General features: G+C 41.6%; 1 protein-coding gene across 5 annotated transcripts in view; it reads right to left on the bottom strand.

Annotated features, from left to right (window-relative positions):
• Positions 1-1,306: 1,306 nt before the first annotated feature.
• SPATS2 (spermatogenesis associated serine rich 2) overlaps positions 1,307-16,562 on the bottom strand; it is a 149,742-nt gene continuing 134,486 nt past the window's right edge. For all 5 annotated transcript variants that reach the window (XM_073614025.1, XM_073614024.1, XM_073614023.1 and 2 more), the window contains 5 exons: positions 12,856-12,914; positions 7,664-7,773; positions 7,257-7,359; positions 2,867-3,060; positions 1,307-2,740 (listed from right to left, as the gene is read on the bottom strand). In XM_073614025.1, coding sequence (XP_073470126.1) covers positions 2,438-2,740; positions 2,867-3,060; positions 7,257-7,359; positions 7,664-7,773; positions 12,856-12,914 — 769 coding nt within the window. In that variant the 3' untranslated portion in view covers positions 1,307-2,437. The remainder of the gene's footprint in view (positions 2,741-2,866; positions 3,061-7,256; positions 7,360-7,663; positions 7,774-12,855; positions 12,915-16,562) is intronic.

Below are 16,562 nucleotides of genomic sequence, written 5' to 3' on the forward strand. Positions count from 1 at the left end.
TCAAGGCAGAGCTGTGACTTGGAATGACCAGTGCAGTATTAACTACAGTAATCACAGGGGCCGATACCTCTGTGTGATTTTGCATTTTTTTTTTTTAAATAATACCCATTGTGGTGCACACAGGAATTGCATGGAATACACAACATAACAGCAACTTCACCTATAGTCTTGTGACTAAACCACAACCTTCACTATAAAGCAGCAACAAACCACCTGATGCTACCTAATAAAGTATAAAATTAGAAGGACAGAAGACAAAGAAACATAGTAAAATAACGAGAACAAAATAGTATATTTTAGAGCAACAGTTTACAAACCTAGTAATGCAGTCAGTTGTGTTTTTATAGAGGCTTCACTAAGGCATATTTTATCTTACAAGAAAATTGACTGCAATACTTGTGTAGTGCATGCACAGTATAACAGACACACATGGTCAGGAAAAAATATGCATGTCTTGATGAAGGCTCTGGATAAAGGGATGTTTAATAGCACTGTGAATGTCATTTAAAAAACAAAACAAAACAAAAAAAAAACAGTAAGAGTGGCAAGCTGTGTTTGAGATACTTCTAATTTGTTCTCCAATCAACACAGAGTTTTACCACTCATGAATCTCTGAAACCCTCAGCCTACCAATGGAGGAAATCACTGACGTCACATGCAAATGACCAAAGTGTGGTCACATCAAGATCAATGCATGCCAAAATGAATCAAATAACGGCGCAGAATGCCACCGCTAATGACAGTCTGGAATAAACACATGTGGCCCATTTTTATACCATTTGATTAACTCCAGATTGCAAGTCAAATGACTAATCCATGCAACACCTCAACATTGTTCATTCTGAAAAGCTTATTGTTCTACCATTTTAGTTCATTAAAATGTTCCTTTCTTATAACTAAACTATGTTGATATCCCCGGAGCTAGAAAATGTCAGACCATGTCAATGCGTGGAGCTACTGTGAAGTACATGTTGGAGCCACAGGGTTGTCTTCATAGGGAAAAAATGTTTTCCCTTGCTTCGCTAAGGAATGTTCTATGCAGCTGCAGTAATGGCAAATGGCCAGAGAAGGGAAACAGCCAGAAGATGTCCAAAGTTCTGAACTCCATGATCAGGCCTCTCCCTCAATTTTGTTGCATAACACCTGCACTGGATAAATGTAATGCATTTAATATCACATAATAGTTATGTGTTGTACTATGGAAGTATCAACACTATAGCCCTTAGAATAGAGGCGATTTATCACATTACTAAAACTAAACCAAACCTAACTTTGCAATGAACAAAAGAAAAACAAGACACATGAATATTGATGAAAGGTGCATCTTTGGACAAGAGAAACGATAAGGAAGAGGGCACTGTCATGACCAATTCACAGAATCGTAGGGGAACAAACAGCTTGCAGCCTGCTGTCTAATAATCAGCCATAACGACAGGACAGTGCAATTTTATTAAAACAAAACAAAAAAGTTGTGTGAAAGGACCAAGGAAGAAAGGAAGAAAGGAAGGTGGAGGAAAAAAAGACTAGATTGGCTCCAAACGGACTCTGAAAGGTTACTGATCCTGAGCAGTAAAGTCTAAAAGTTGGTTCTAGGTACCAAAGAAAATGATTTCTAAAAGAACAGATGCACTGGCTGAATATTAGGGAAAACAGTGGCATGCCTGACCATGTCCTCACACCCTGCTGTTAACCTGTTTTCATATATTCAGAATATGTTGGAACAAATACAGCTTCAGCATCCTAAAAAAGGGTCGACTTCCTAGCTTAGCCCAAAAAAAATAAAAAACAGTATTTAGGGAATGTATGAAAGGGTGGGAATGAGAAGAATCTGCTGACCCCATTACAAAAACAAGGCACTTTAAAGACAGAGGAATGGGTTTTTCTGGGGAGTAACTTGAGATAAAGGGACAAACGAGAAATACGTTGAAAAGCTCCAAAATTGGCCACAGAATCGCTGCTTTCATGACACTGGTTAATTTACTCTGTATAAACAAGCACAGACTGAACAACTCAAGAAGCTGCAGTTGCTGGGAGCCCATGAGCTTGAATTTTGCAAAGTTGTCATTACAGCAGTGGCAACAGCTGGCATATCACTAGAATGACATGTTCTGTCTCAGCCAGCAACTGTCCATTCTCACAGACGAGTGAGAGAAACAGGGATACAAAACACAATGCGGAACTCCTAGAAGAGCCCATTGTTGAATTAGAAGCAATTGCTTGAAGTCTAATGCAACAGTCCATTTAACATATTGAAAAGAAAGAGGCTGAAAATGACAGGCTTTGAAAAAATATATAAGACAGGAGAAAGAGGAAAAAGTGGCACGGAACAGCTGGCTGTAAACGTTTCGCTTTGTTAATAAATCTAACAGTTTTCTAAAGTCAAGTTATGGAGTTGAACATTGAAAGTGCGGACTAAAGGCATGAAGTTCTTCAAAACTCAGGAGGCAGATGATGGGTTCCCTCTCGGTTTACGTTGTGGTAGGGCCTTGTTTTCAGGGTCTAAAACCCCTGTTTGGACGGGCTCTGAGGTGGCAGCAGGTCCATTGGTGCCAGAATAGGTGGATGTCCGGTCACCGGGCTGACGCTGTGCCTGAGGATAGTAGCTCTGGTTTCGTGGATTGGAATGATACCAGTTGTTGTTCCGGTTTCGGTTGTCGTATCTCAGATTATTAGTTTGGTAGTTTTGTCGTTGGCCCTGAGGTCGATAACCTTGCCCTGGTCTTTTATTGGCTGGAGGTCCCTTAAGGATTCAAAAAATAAAAGGGAAAGTAAGTAACCATTTCAAAAGCACAATTATAAAACATAAATGCAATAGAATTTGTGTATTTTTAATCAAAATGTTCCCAAAGGAGAATAAAGCAATTACCTGTCTTGGAGGCTGTCTGGGGCCAGAATGACTTGTTGCCACAGGTAAGTCTCCTGAGGCTGTAGCCTTTCGATTGGATGAAGTAAGGCTTGGATTAGAGGATATTTCAGTAGTGGATGGAGTAGAGGTGTTACTGGGACTTGTTAGGGAACAACAGCGGGAGCGAGTAGAATAATTGTTCTTTGGATGGGAAACTGAAAAAAACAGAAAAAAAAAACAGAATTCATTATGCTGGACTTTGTTGCAGCAGGTTGAAGAAAAACAGCCAGCTAGCATTCCACAAGCTGCCCAAACCACCTAATCTAATGCAGCCAGTTACAAAAAAAAAAAAAAAAAAAAAAAAGTAATTACCGTATATACTCTAGTATAAGTCAAATTTTTCAGCCCTTTTCTGTGGGCTAAAAGTGCCCCCCCTCGACTTATACTTGAATCACCGCCGTCTGTCTGCATGATCAGCGTGTCATGCAGGCAGAAGGCGGCCGGCGTGTGATAATACCGTTCGGAGGCTATTCCAGCTTTCAAAAGCCGTGCCTCCTGCTCATCTGTGATAGGCTGAACACTCCATTTCCCAGCTGTCAGTGTACAGCCTATCACGGACATTCTCTCATCCTCGTCCTTGGTATGAGAATGAGAGAATGTCCGTGATAGGCTGACCGCTGAGTGTTCTGCCTATCACAGACGAGGAGGAGGCGCGGCTTTTGAACAGTGGAATGGTCACTGAAGTGTATTATCACACGCTGATCGGAGGATGGAGATCACCACAGGGGAGGATGGAGTGGACACATACATATGTAGAGGACACAGGGACACACACACACACACATATGTAGAGGACACAGGGACACACACACACACACGTACAGGACACAGGGACACACACACACGTACAGGACACAGGGACAGAGAGACAGAGAGACAGAGAGACAGAGAGACAGGGACACATACACAGGGACACATACACAGGGACACATACACAGGGACACGACACAACACACGACACGACACGACACACGACACGACACAGGTAGGCTGCACAGGACACAGGTAGGCTGCACAGGACACAGGTAGGCTGCACAGGACACAGGGAGGCATGCAGATGGGCATTGTTGACCCTCTTTTTCCACTTACAGTAGCTGCTGCATTTCTCACCCTCGTCTTATAATCGGGTCAATAAGTTTTTCCCAGTTTTTTGTGATAAATTAGGGGCCTCGACTTATACTCGAGTATATACGGTATGTACTAAAAACAAGTTGAAGTATGCCATTATACGAAAAGGTTAACTTACGATTCATAAGCATTACTGTTATATGGGTGATGTATCAAATTCTAGTGATTACACCATCTGTAGATGCCAATTGTATGGTATACATTGGGTTTCACATGGTTCCAAAGTGATACTAAAGGCTACAATTAAGAAAAAAAAAAAAAGAAGAGGATTATACTTACCTGCTCTGTGCAACGATATTGCACAGAAAGGTCTCTTGACAGTCCCCTAGCGGAACGGTCAGCTTCTCCCTCCTGCGGATGTCTCCTGTAGCAAGCCAGGTGCTAAGGAGTCACCCGTTATGTGTGCACTCCCAAGCAAGGCTGTTTGCATCCATACACAGCACAAGCCATACCTCCACTCCCTACACACAGCAGGTGACTGACAGCAGCAGAAGCCTATGGCTTCTCTGCCCTCAGCGTCTCCTGTAAAAGCAGAAAGTGAAGGAAGCAGTGCTGAAGGGGCGATATGGAGCCTGGCAAGTGTTTTTGGATTTTTGGGGGTGTGGGGGAGGGGTCAGAGAACAGGTAGTGGAGTGTATTTTTTTTACCTTAAAGTCATTGAAAAAACGCTTATATACCCAGTGAAGGGACTAGCCTCAGATGATGCAGAGAGATAAAACAAATCCTCCTACATAAATTGTACCCTGTATGTCTACAGCCATCTTTAAACCTACATCCATTCAAAGTGCTGAATTTACACAGGATCTCTCAGCTCTGAAAAGCAGGGGGCGGGGAGTTGAAGTTACATCAGTGAGGCAAGCTCAGAGCTGATTGGGGGGAAGGGGCACACCACCTTCACACAGCAACAGAGCTGAGGCTGTCAATCAGCTGGAGCTCCCTCCCAGTCACAATTTTTCTTCTGCTGTCAGAACCCAAAAAAAAAATAAGGTCAATTTTCCCAGGACATTTGCAAAAAATTGAGCCATGCTAGGACAAGGAGGGGTTAACCAGGGCAGACCTATTTGGGGGTTGTTATTGCTGACACCACTAAAAGGGGAGAGTTATTGTTATTGTGGACACTGACCTCAAAAGAAAGAGGCTGAAAACCATTTCCAACTACATTTCCAAGATACAACTGTGGCCCTTGGGCCCATTGAGGTTGGATGCCATTGTTTTATACATATTCCAATAATGGAAATCAATAGCCAAGCATGGAATTGGTTATCACCTCAAATCTAAACAAAACAATTCCATGTACAGTATATATTGAAGAAAAGAACACGCACACACTACTCTCTCACTTACTATACAAGAACGTAAGGGGTCTACTAAATACAGTTTTACAAAATGACCCCCAGACTCCAATGACCAGATCATAAAATACAATGGAAAAAATTCTAATGGTTTAACTCACTGATCACTAGAATGGAAGAAGGAAATTACAGGATCTCCCTAAAACGGAAATTCAGTGCCTTAAAAAAGTATTCACACCCCTTGAAATTTTGCACATTTGATCATGTTACAACCAAAAACGTAAATGTATTTTATTGGGATTTTATGTGATAGACCAACACAAAATGGCACATAATTATGAAGTGGAAGGAAAATGATAAATGTTTTAATTTTTTTACAAATAAATATATGAAAAGTGTGGCGTGCATTTGTATTTAGCACCCTTTACTCTGATACCCCTAACTAAAATCTAGTGGAACCAATTGTCTTCAGAAGTCACCTAATTAGTAAATAGAGTCCACCTGTGTGCAATTTAATTTCAGTATAAAATGCAGCTATTCTGTGAAGCCCTGAGAGGGGGGGGTGGGGGGTGGCTGGAGGGGGGCTGAGTACAAATGCATGCCACATTTTTCATATACTTGTTAAAAAAAAAAAAAAAAAAAAAAAAAAGGAACACCATTTATCATTTTCCTTCCACTTCACAATTATGTGCCACTCTGCGGTTGATCCATCATATAAAAACCATTTACGTTTTTGGTTGTAACATGACAAAATGTGGAAAATTTCAAGGGGTGTGAATACTTTAAGGCACTGAATTTCCGTTTTAGGGAGATCCTGCAATTTCCTTCTTCCATTCTAGTGATCAGTGAGTTAAACCATTAGAATTTTTTCCATTGTATTTTATGATTTGGTCATTGGAGTCTGGGGGTCATTTTGTAAAACTGTATTTAGTAGACCCCTTACGTTCTTGTATAGTAAGTGAGAGAGTAGTGTGTGCGTGTTCTTTTTCAAGGCACTATATGGGCCTACAATGATTTTTAACCTTAGACATTATTGTTGCACATTATTACTAAGGAACTTTTAGCACATGGCTCCATAGGTTTCATTCCTAAAAACACTGTTGGACAATAACCGGAATTCTCAGAAAAAGAGTCATAAAATGGCAATTACCATTTGTTTGAAGTCACTCTAAAAATACTACTATCTGGAATGCCATCTGAAAAGGTCTATTGGCAGGCCACCCTGATGATTGTGACAGATCTGACAGACAGAATTGACTTGAAAGGATGTAGTCACAGCTGGATATGTCCATCAAAAATACCAGCTGGTGACCTAAAGATGATCAGTATCTTAAGATTTGTTTCTAATCCAGTAGATCCATCTGTTGGATGACAATGGTAGTAATGGCAGGTTCTTAAGATATTTGAAACCTCAAAAGGGTGTGTCTACCTGGACAGAGGTGAAATCCGAATAAAAGTATAAAATCAGGACACTGCTCACAGCTCTGTGGGCACACAATGGAACTTAAGGATTCCTGCATAAAGTAACACCATTATTTCTTTTAACTTTATCTGTATATCTTTTTCAATAATCGTTCCTCTCCATTGGTAATATTTTGCATTTTCATTTGTAACATCACTGCTTTAAAGTTATACCAGCTACTTTATTTTTGTTTATGTGATCTTCATTTTTTTAGCACAGTTGTTATTTGTGATTAACCTTATTATAGGAGTTGTAGCAAGATTGATTTGATTCAGGCATAGAAAAAAGGTGGTAATCACGTATTTCATTCATCACCAAGGGAATAAGTGAGGTTGTATTTCAGCCATAACACTCCCACAAGGAAGCTATTAACATTCTTCCAGATGAGGAAAACGGGTAATAAATAGGTGGCTTCTCTATTGATTCTTTAAGAACTTTAAGGCATAGTACACATAATTAGCTGACAAACCTTGTCCAAAAGACTCTAAACTCTTCTTCACAGGTTCCATATCAGCTGTGAAGCGTGCAGCACGACTCAGTTCCTCATCATACTTCCGCTCACTGACGAAATGCTAGAAGAAAAGTGATACAAAAGTGATGCCACAGGTTAATCAAGAAGAAAATGTTTATAGGTGGTTATCAAACCTACATGTTGAAATGTCTGAAGAAAATGGCTTTAACAAAATCAGGAAAGAGGAAGGCCTATGAATTAATAGAATAGAACTGTGATTATATAGCTTGGAAAACAAGTGTTATTTTAGTATGCAGCTCAGTTACATCCACAATTCCACCATAACTTCCTAACAATGGAAGAAATCAAAATTGTTGGACATTTTGATTTTACGTGTGACTATATTCAAAATTGGGAAGGCCCACCTTAATATCAGCACGAAGCTCTGCCAGCTGCTCTTCAGACATGCGCACAGCCACATCTGTGAGTTTCTTCAGCTCCTCTGCCTTCTTCTGTCGGCTGTCCAGAATCTCCACTGTGAATAGATATACAGAAGACATTGACAATGGCCAAATCTGCCTGGATGTAAAATGACAAGCATCTGAAGGTTATTTAAGGCGTTGCTTTAATGTTATTTCTTAAATTCACCAATTTTTTTTTTTTTTTTTTTTTATACAGTGGGAAAGAGAAAAATTCACTTCCTGTGATATCCGCACAAAAAACAGGTATGCGGTCACTAAAGAATTCCACTTTGTTGATAAAGAAAAGTTTCCCTTTGGGTGATCTATGTAAATTGCAAGGATTTCAGCTGCTGCACCTGCAAGGCTGTAATGAGGAAAGTTGCAGGGTCTGCATCCCTTTAGATGTGATTTCCTTTTGAAAGTACCTCACCAAAAATAATTTCTGTTGCAGGGGCTGCTGAAAATCTGATTTGTAACGTAGTGCAGACTTCTGGGAAAATCAGTAAGCCAATCACACAAGGAATAAATGGCAAATGGGGGGGGGGGGGGGGAGACGACATTCTGTACACCAACTGTGTACAGAATGCCTCCAGGCAGCCATATTGCATTTTACAGAAAGTTAGAGCTGCAGATTGAAAAAGGTAATGTTTAATAACATTCAATTACAATGTGACTTGTGTCGCAATTGTATACGCTTTTTTTTATTTGCAAATGTATTTAATTTCCCACAAAAGTGGAGTTACCCTTATACTGGCTAACAGGGTGTGGACAGCAATTTATTGTCAAAAGTTTTATTAAACCTTCATGTTACTTATAAGGTTTTTCTGTCTCTGTTCCCATTAGAGAGATTTCTGACAGAAAATAGTTTGGCTGGAGTTGGGTTTTCAATTGACTTTTCTATAGCACAAGCCCTTGCTTGTCAATATCAGGCAATTGTTTCAGCCCACAGAAACATAACAGAATCTTTCCATGGATCTTCCATACGGCACTGGGAAAAGGACAGGGTGCTGTAGACTACACAATCATCTGAATCTTATTCTCATCTCATATATAATGTTAAATGAGGTATATTATGGCTAATTAAAGTGGAACTTTAACATTTTGCACTAATTTTTTTGGGGGGTGGGGTTTGGGATCGGGTACCTGTTTTTTTCCTCTTCCCCAAAAGCCTTCTGGGACACATCACAGGTCTCAGAAGCCTGTGGGACCATTCACGAAGTGCAGAATGGCTTGCGCAGAGTAAAGCCGTGAGGTTTCACAGCTGGTTTTTCTTAGTTAGGATGCTGGCTTTAAGTTCTGCCATCATTTGTATGAATTCAGACAGAAACCGTAAATATTTTCCAATACGGTAGACAAAAAACAGACCTCTCTTTCACTAATCTTATCTACATTCCACAGAAACTGAGCGCTATTAGTTTGTCCAGGTTGCACTACTTTATTGAAGAAGCCATGTAAATCAAATACAGCATGATGAAGTGACACGCATGCCTAAACTGCTGGAAGTTATATCCCAGGCTTTTACCAAGTTAGGTACCATTTTTACATACAGACATTTAAAGTTGAACTTCAACCTTACCTTCAGTCTTTTATGCTTGTACAGGCTCCTCCACTTAAAAGGAGAAGTCCAGCCAAAGCTAGTTTAGGTGGGCTTCTCCTATGGATCACAGGAGTGTAATTCGTTCTGCATTCCTGTGACTTGTTTTCAGCAATGGGAGTCTGGATCCGCCAGGTGCCTGGACTGACACTCCACTGACAAACCACTGAGAGGCTGAGATGGCCGGTCCCCGCCCCTCCACAGCTCAGCATTCCAATTACCAAGGAGGGAGCAGAGTGGAGAGTTGCTGCTGGACAGTCAGCAGCTCTGTGCTCAGGGAGCTGCGAGAACCGAGCTATCCGCGGTGTTCGATCGCTCGGTTCTCAGTGCAGAGGCCTGGGGGGGACAGATGCAGCATCAGATCGATGCTGCATCGACCTAGGTAAGTAGGATTATGGAAAAAACCCCAAAACCATACTTCTTTTTTTAACTGAAACGGCTTACTCCGATTTCTCTGCACGCTATGAACATTTCACAGAGAGCATTAAAAGCTGCAGTGGGTTAGACAGAGCCAATCTCATTTCCTGGCGGAAGGACATCCAGCATTTTCTTGTCTTTCCTCCACACTGTCCCTGGCCAGTCCCCTTTATTCATTGAATTTAAGTTCATCCAATCATGGATGCCTAGTATTGCATGTGGACATTACCTGGAGTAGTATGTCTAGAAATGCCCAATCCTCCAGGCAGACATCCACCTCAAAGAATTTTCATATTTGCATAACTCCTTCCAAGAACCAGCCCTCTGCTTGCATTAGGGCTGAGGGTTCTTGAAAAAAGTACCAAGGCAGTGTGTTGTGAGGTTTCAGCAAGCTATGTACAGCCATGGCCATGACACAAACATACATTTTCACAAAGTCTGCTGCTTAGATCATTTTTGTCAGATGTTACTATGATATAATGAAGTATAATTACAAGCATTTCATAAGTGTCAAAGGATTTTATCGACAATTACATTACGTTTATGTAGAGTGAAATATTTGCAGTGTTGACCCTTATTTTTCAAGACCTCTGCACTTTGCCCTGGCATGCTGTCAATCAACTTCTGGGCCACATCCTGACCGATGGAAGCCCATTCTTGGAGTTTGTCAGAAATTGTGTGGGGTTTTTTTGGTCACCCGCCTCTTGAGGATTTGCCACAAGTTCTCAATGGGATTAAGGTCTGGGGAGTTTCCTGCCCATGGACCTAAAATTGCGATGTTTTGTTCCCCAAGCCACTTCATTATCACTTTTGCCTTATGGCAAGGTGCTGCATTATGCTGGAAAATGTATTGTTCATCAAACTGTTCTTGGATGGTTGGGAGAAGTTACTCTCGGAGGATGTTTTTGTTTATTCTTTTCTTTATTCGAGGCTGTGTTCTTTAAAAATTGTGAGTGAGCCCCCTCCCTTGGCTGAGAAGCAACCCCACACATAAATGGTCTCAGGATGTTTTACTGTTAGCGTGACACAGGTGGAGCTCACCTTTTCTTCTCCGGACAAGGTTTTTTCCAGATGCCCCAAACAATCAGAAAGGGGATTCATCAGAGAAAATTACTTTACCCCAGTCCTCAGCAGTCCAATCCCTGTACCTTTTACAGAATATCAGTCTGTCCCTGGTGTTTTTTTTTTCTCGAGAGAAGTGGCTTCTTTGCTGCCCTTCTTGACACCAGGCCATCTTCCAAAAGTCTATGCCTCACTGTGCGTGTAGATGCACTCACACCTGCCTGCTGCCATTCCTGAGCAAACTCTGCACTGGTGGTACTCTGATCCCACAGCTGAATCAACTGTAGTAGATGGTCCTGGCGCTTGCTGGACTTTGAGTGCCCTGAAGCCTTCTTCACAAATGCAGTGGAAATTTATTTTATGGGATTAAGTTCATTTTCATGGCAAAGAGGAACTTTGCAATTAAATGAAATTCATCTAATCACTCTACAAAACATTCTGGAGTATATTTAAATTGCCATCATAAAAACTGAGGCAGCAGACTTTGTGAAAAATCAATATTTGTGTCAATCTCAAACCTTTTGGCCACAGCTGTACCGGATGGCCCCTTCCACCAGCCATGATCAGTCAGAATTGCATGGTGAAGTACAGAGACCTAGTGATAACAACATTGGGTCTAAAATAATGTAAGTCATAAGAACAAAGTTTTCATTGAAAATCGTCATTAAACATATTGATGAAAAAAGAATGCATCAGAGAATTCAAACTACAAGCACATTAAACTTCAGCTTTAAACACACTGTAACAGACTCTGCGTGACTCTTACGGTGGGCCCCGGGCATAAAAGAATCTGATAGCTAGAAGGTCCATGTACATCTTTGTGCTGTAATGCACTGCATGCATATGCCATGTATTAATGATATGTACTCATACAAGTTTAACCACTTCAATACCACCCATTGTCATATGACATCTACATATGGGATTTCCTATCCTGGGCGCGCGTGCCGCCACGTCACTGAGAAGCCAATGCGTGTGCCCGTCGGCCGCGATGTCCGCCGTTCACTCGCAATCGCTCGTGACAGTGCAGGAATGTGGATCTGTGTGTGTAAACACACAGATCCATGTCCTGTCAGGGGAGAGGAGACAGATCGTGTGTTCCTAGTATATAGGAACACAGATTGGTCTCCTCCCCTAGTCAATCCCATCCCCCCCCAGTTAGAATCACTCCCATGGTAACACATTTAACCCCTTGATCGCCCCCTAGTGGTAACAGCTCCTCTGCCAGTGGCATTTATACAGTAATCAGTGCATATTTATAGCACTAATCGCTGTATAAAGGTCAATGGCCCCAAAATAATGTCAAAAGTGTCAGATATGTCCGCCACAATGTCAGTCACGGGGGAAAAAAAAAAAAAAAAAAAAAGAATAAAAATGCCATAAATCTATCCCCTATTTTGTAGGTGCTATAAAACTTTTGCACAAGCCCATCAATATTCGCTTAATGAAGAATACATATCAGCCTAAACTGAGTAAAAAAAATTTTTTTTTTTTTTTTAATTTGGGATATAGCAAAAAGTAAAAAAAATATTGTGTTTTTATCAAACTTGTCGCTCATTTTTTGTCTATAGCGCAAAAAATAACCGCAAATTCAACCAAAAGAAAGCTCTATTTGTGGGGGGGGATGATAAGTTAATTTGGGTATAGTGTTCCATGACCGCACGGTTGTCATTCAAAATGTTACAGAGCTGAAAGCTGAAAATTGGCCTGGGCAGGAAGGGGGTGAAAATGCCCGGTATTGGAGTGGTTAAACTGTGAGATAATGTACACACATCACTGTGCATAAGGCCAATACTATGATATGAAGGGGAGACGGAGGGCACCGGGTGAGGATTCTAGAAGTGACTGTTTATCCACACCACAGCTGAGCAGAAACATGAAATTCAGACTTCGCTGGATGAAAACATTTTACTGATCAGATCTCCATGGATTTTAATTCAATACCCTGATGTACATTAGCACGTGTTTTAGAGCCCATAGTTGGATGCACACAAGCGTCAAATCAGTAAAATGATAAAACATAGATTATTTTAATCACAAAATCACCTTTAAAGCCCTAAAAGCACAATTCATAATTACTTACTTGCTTCAGCTTTCACTTTGTCCATTTCTGCTAAAAGTGCCACTTCTCTGTCCATAAGGCTAAATAAAAAAAAAAACAAAAAAAAAAAAAAAAAACAATTCCACATTTGAGAGAAAATAAACAAAAGTACCAGCAGGTGGCAGCAGACAACAACATTGCTAAGCCTATAGTTGGAAAGGCACTTCACTAGTAAACTCAAATTTGCTACTTTTAAAGAGCATGTACAGGTCTGTGCATTTATTTTGTCTAGGCAAAAAAATATATACAAATTCTGAATTTCAATATTTTCCCATTTTTAGTTACCAAGTGGAGCCCTGCACTCCTTTTATAATTGTTTACCACATTAATCTTATTATCTTATGTGGAAAAATAGCATGTTTACTGTGGCCAATAGCTAAATGGGTTATAGAAGTCAGTTTTTATTCATGTCAGTAATAGATTTTCCCACACTTCCTGCCCAACTCCACAGAAAAAAAGGAGGTATATGGCAATGAAAAAAACATTGTCAGAAGTTATAACCCTTTCTCAATCTATTAAAAATTAGTTTTTCTTTGTGTCCCTGTGTAAGATTTCCAATCACTTCCTGGGATAACAGTATGTGAAGGGAAATCTCTGCCTTATCTGAAAAAGTATTTTGCTGGAGTTGGACTTTGATGCAAATGGTAACCACACACTTCCATGTACAGGGGGTCCCCTAGTTACAAACATCCGACTTACAAACAACTCCTACTTACAAACGGAGGGAGACAACAGGAAGTGAGAGGAAATCTACCCCTAGGAAGGGAAATTCACTCCTGTAAGAGCTATTATGGGGAAAAGGTACCTCCACTGATGCTTTATCACCAAGGCTTGTTTCCACAACAACCCAAAATTTTCAAAATCCAATTGTCATTGGGACAGAAAGTGAGGTGAAATCTTCTGAACAGGGGCATAGACAGCAAAACAAATGTTACAGGGGTGATAACCCTGCCCTATGCTATCCAAAAAGCTTAAAAATAGTTTTTTTGGCTGGAGCTACACTTAAAAAATGTACCTGTTCCGACTTACAAACAGATTCAACTTAAGAACAAACCTACAGTCCCTAACTTGTTTGTAACCCGGGGACCCCCTGTAATGTGTCAGATACAGGAGCTGACACTTCTGATGAATTTTTAAATGGGAAGTACTTTAACCACTTAAGCCCCGGACCATTTGGCTGGCCAAAGACCAGAGCACTTTTTGCGATTCAGCACTGCGTCGCTTTAACTGACAATTGCGCAGTCATGCGACGTGGCTCCCAAACAAAATTGACGTCCTTTTTTCCCCACAAATTTCGCTATAAACAAAAAAAGGAGCGACAATTTTAAATAAAAAAAAAAAAAAGCATAATTTTTTACTTTTTGCTATAAATATCCCCGAAAAATATATAAAATTTTTTTTTCCCTCAGTTTAGGCCAATACGTATTCTATATATTTTTGGTATAAAAAAAAAAAAAAAAAAAAATTCGCAATAAGCGTTTATTGATTGGTTTGCGCAAAAAAGTTATAGCGTCTACAAAATAGGGCATAGTTTTAAGGCATTTTTATCAATATTTTTTTTTACTAGTAATGGCGGCTATCACGATTTTTATCGTGACTGCAACATTATGGCGGACAGATCGGAGACACTTTTGGCGCTATTTTGGGACCATTCACATTTAATATACAGCGATCAGTGTGATTAAAAATGCATTGGATTACTGTGTAAATGTGACTGGCAGTGAAGGGGATAACCAGGAGAGGGCGCTGCAGGGGTTAGTGTGTCCAAGGGAGTGATTCTAACTGTGGGGGGGAGGGGCTATGTGTGACAAGACACTGATCACTGCTCCCGATCACAGGGAGTTGTGATCAGTGTCATTATGCAGAATGGGGAAATGCTTGTTTACATCAGCATTTCCCCGTTCTTCCTCTCTGTGAGACGATCGCAGGTATCCCCACGGACAGAGTCCACGGGACCCGCGATCACACTCACGGAGCTCGCGGCAGGGTCACTCGTGGGCTGCCGGTGGCACGCCCGCGACCACACGGCAGCAAATTTAAAGGGACGTACTTGTACGCCCATTTGCCTGTCCGTGCCATTCTGCCAACATAAATATCCGTGCGGCGGTCGGCAAGCGGTTAAGGCAGTCATCCTCATCCTTCCTTTACTACTTGGCAAGTCATTGACCTGATAAGCACACCTGATAGTCACATGCTCACTTAAGGTCAATGACTTAACTAGAAGTGAATCAAGAACAAGGATTTCTGTTCACTGCTTTGTTGCTCCTATTAGCATGAGTCACTTCTGATGAGTTTTCCTGACACCAAGAGGAAAAAAAAAAAAAAAAAAAAAAAAAAAAAAAAAGCTATCAACCCCCTTTTTCCTGAACTCTCAGACAAGCTTTATAAATTCAGCATGTTGAACGGATGTAGAGAAGAAGATTGCAGATAAACAGGTACAACATATGTAGAAGGATATGTTTAATCTCTGTGTACCACCTGAGGATAGTCCTTTCACTGGATATATGCAAGTTTACAAAAAACACTTTGAAGTGACACAAAAAAAAAAAAAGAAAAAAAAAAAAAAAAAGTCATACTTGCCTTCTCTGTGCAGTAGTTTTGCACAGAGCAGCCCCGATCCTCCTCTTCTCAGTTCCCCCGCCGGTGTTCTGCCGAGAAAGGTCCCCTGTCGGATAGTGTCCACCCTGTACTGCGCAGGTGCAGCGCTTGCGCAGTACGGAGGACAAAGGAGACACCGAAAGTCTCCGAACATGAACAGTTGTTCATCAGCTGTACACAGCGCCTGCGCAATTAAGACTACATTGTACCACATGCTCCCGATGCTCGTGCAACTTTGCAAGGGGTGGGTGTAGGGGCGAATGCATACAGAAGAGGCCGCATGATGGGCAGAGCTCATACGATGGGGGTGGATTTCTCAAAGGGGGGGGATGTATTATTGAGAAGCGTGTAAGGGGCGGATGCCTACAGAAGAGGCCATATTTTACAATGATGGCAGAGCTGATAAGTTGGGGCTGGTTTTATCAATAAACTACACGTCTTTGCGGGGCGTTTACACAACTGAAGGGTGGGTTTTGCAAGCCCGACAAATATCCGCCCCTTTGAGAAATCCACCCCCATCGTATGAGCTCTGCCCATCAAACGGCCTCTTCTGTTTCCATCCGCCCCTACACCCGCCCCTTGCAGAGTTGCACAAGTATCGGGAGCATGCGGGAGTGTGTGGCCCAATGTAGTCTTAACTGCGCAGGCGCAATGTACAGCTGTTCGTGGACTTTCGGAGTGTCCTTTGTCCTCTGTACTGTGCAAGCGCTGCGCCATACAGGGCGGACACAATCCGACGGGGGACCTTTCTCGACAGGACACCGGCACTCCTGGCCCCTCCCTCTTGTTGAGTGCCCCCAGAGCAAGCAGCTTGCAATGGGGGCACCCAAGGAGGCGCACTCCCTAGCCGCTGCTCCAAGTGTCCATTAACATGGAGCCAAGGCTCAGCCCTGACCCTCTCTCTCCTCATTGACTCACTGACTGTGATTGACAGCAGCAGGAGCCAATGGCTCCCACTGCTATCTCAGCTAACGAGAAGGGAGAGTCCCTGGAGAGTGGTGACACTCATGCACATTGCTGGATTGCAATGGAGCTCAGGTGAGTATTGGGGAGGGGGGGGAGCTGCACACCTTCAGCCTTTAGAATCACTT

The sequence above is a fragment of the Aquarana catesbeiana genome, linkage group LG02, assembly GCF_042186555.1.
Source record: "Aquarana catesbeiana isolate 2022-GZ linkage group LG02, ASM4218655v1, whole genome shotgun sequence".
NCBI classification, from domain to species: domain Eukaryota; kingdom Metazoa; phylum Chordata; class Amphibia; order Anura; family Ranidae; genus Aquarana; species Aquarana catesbeiana.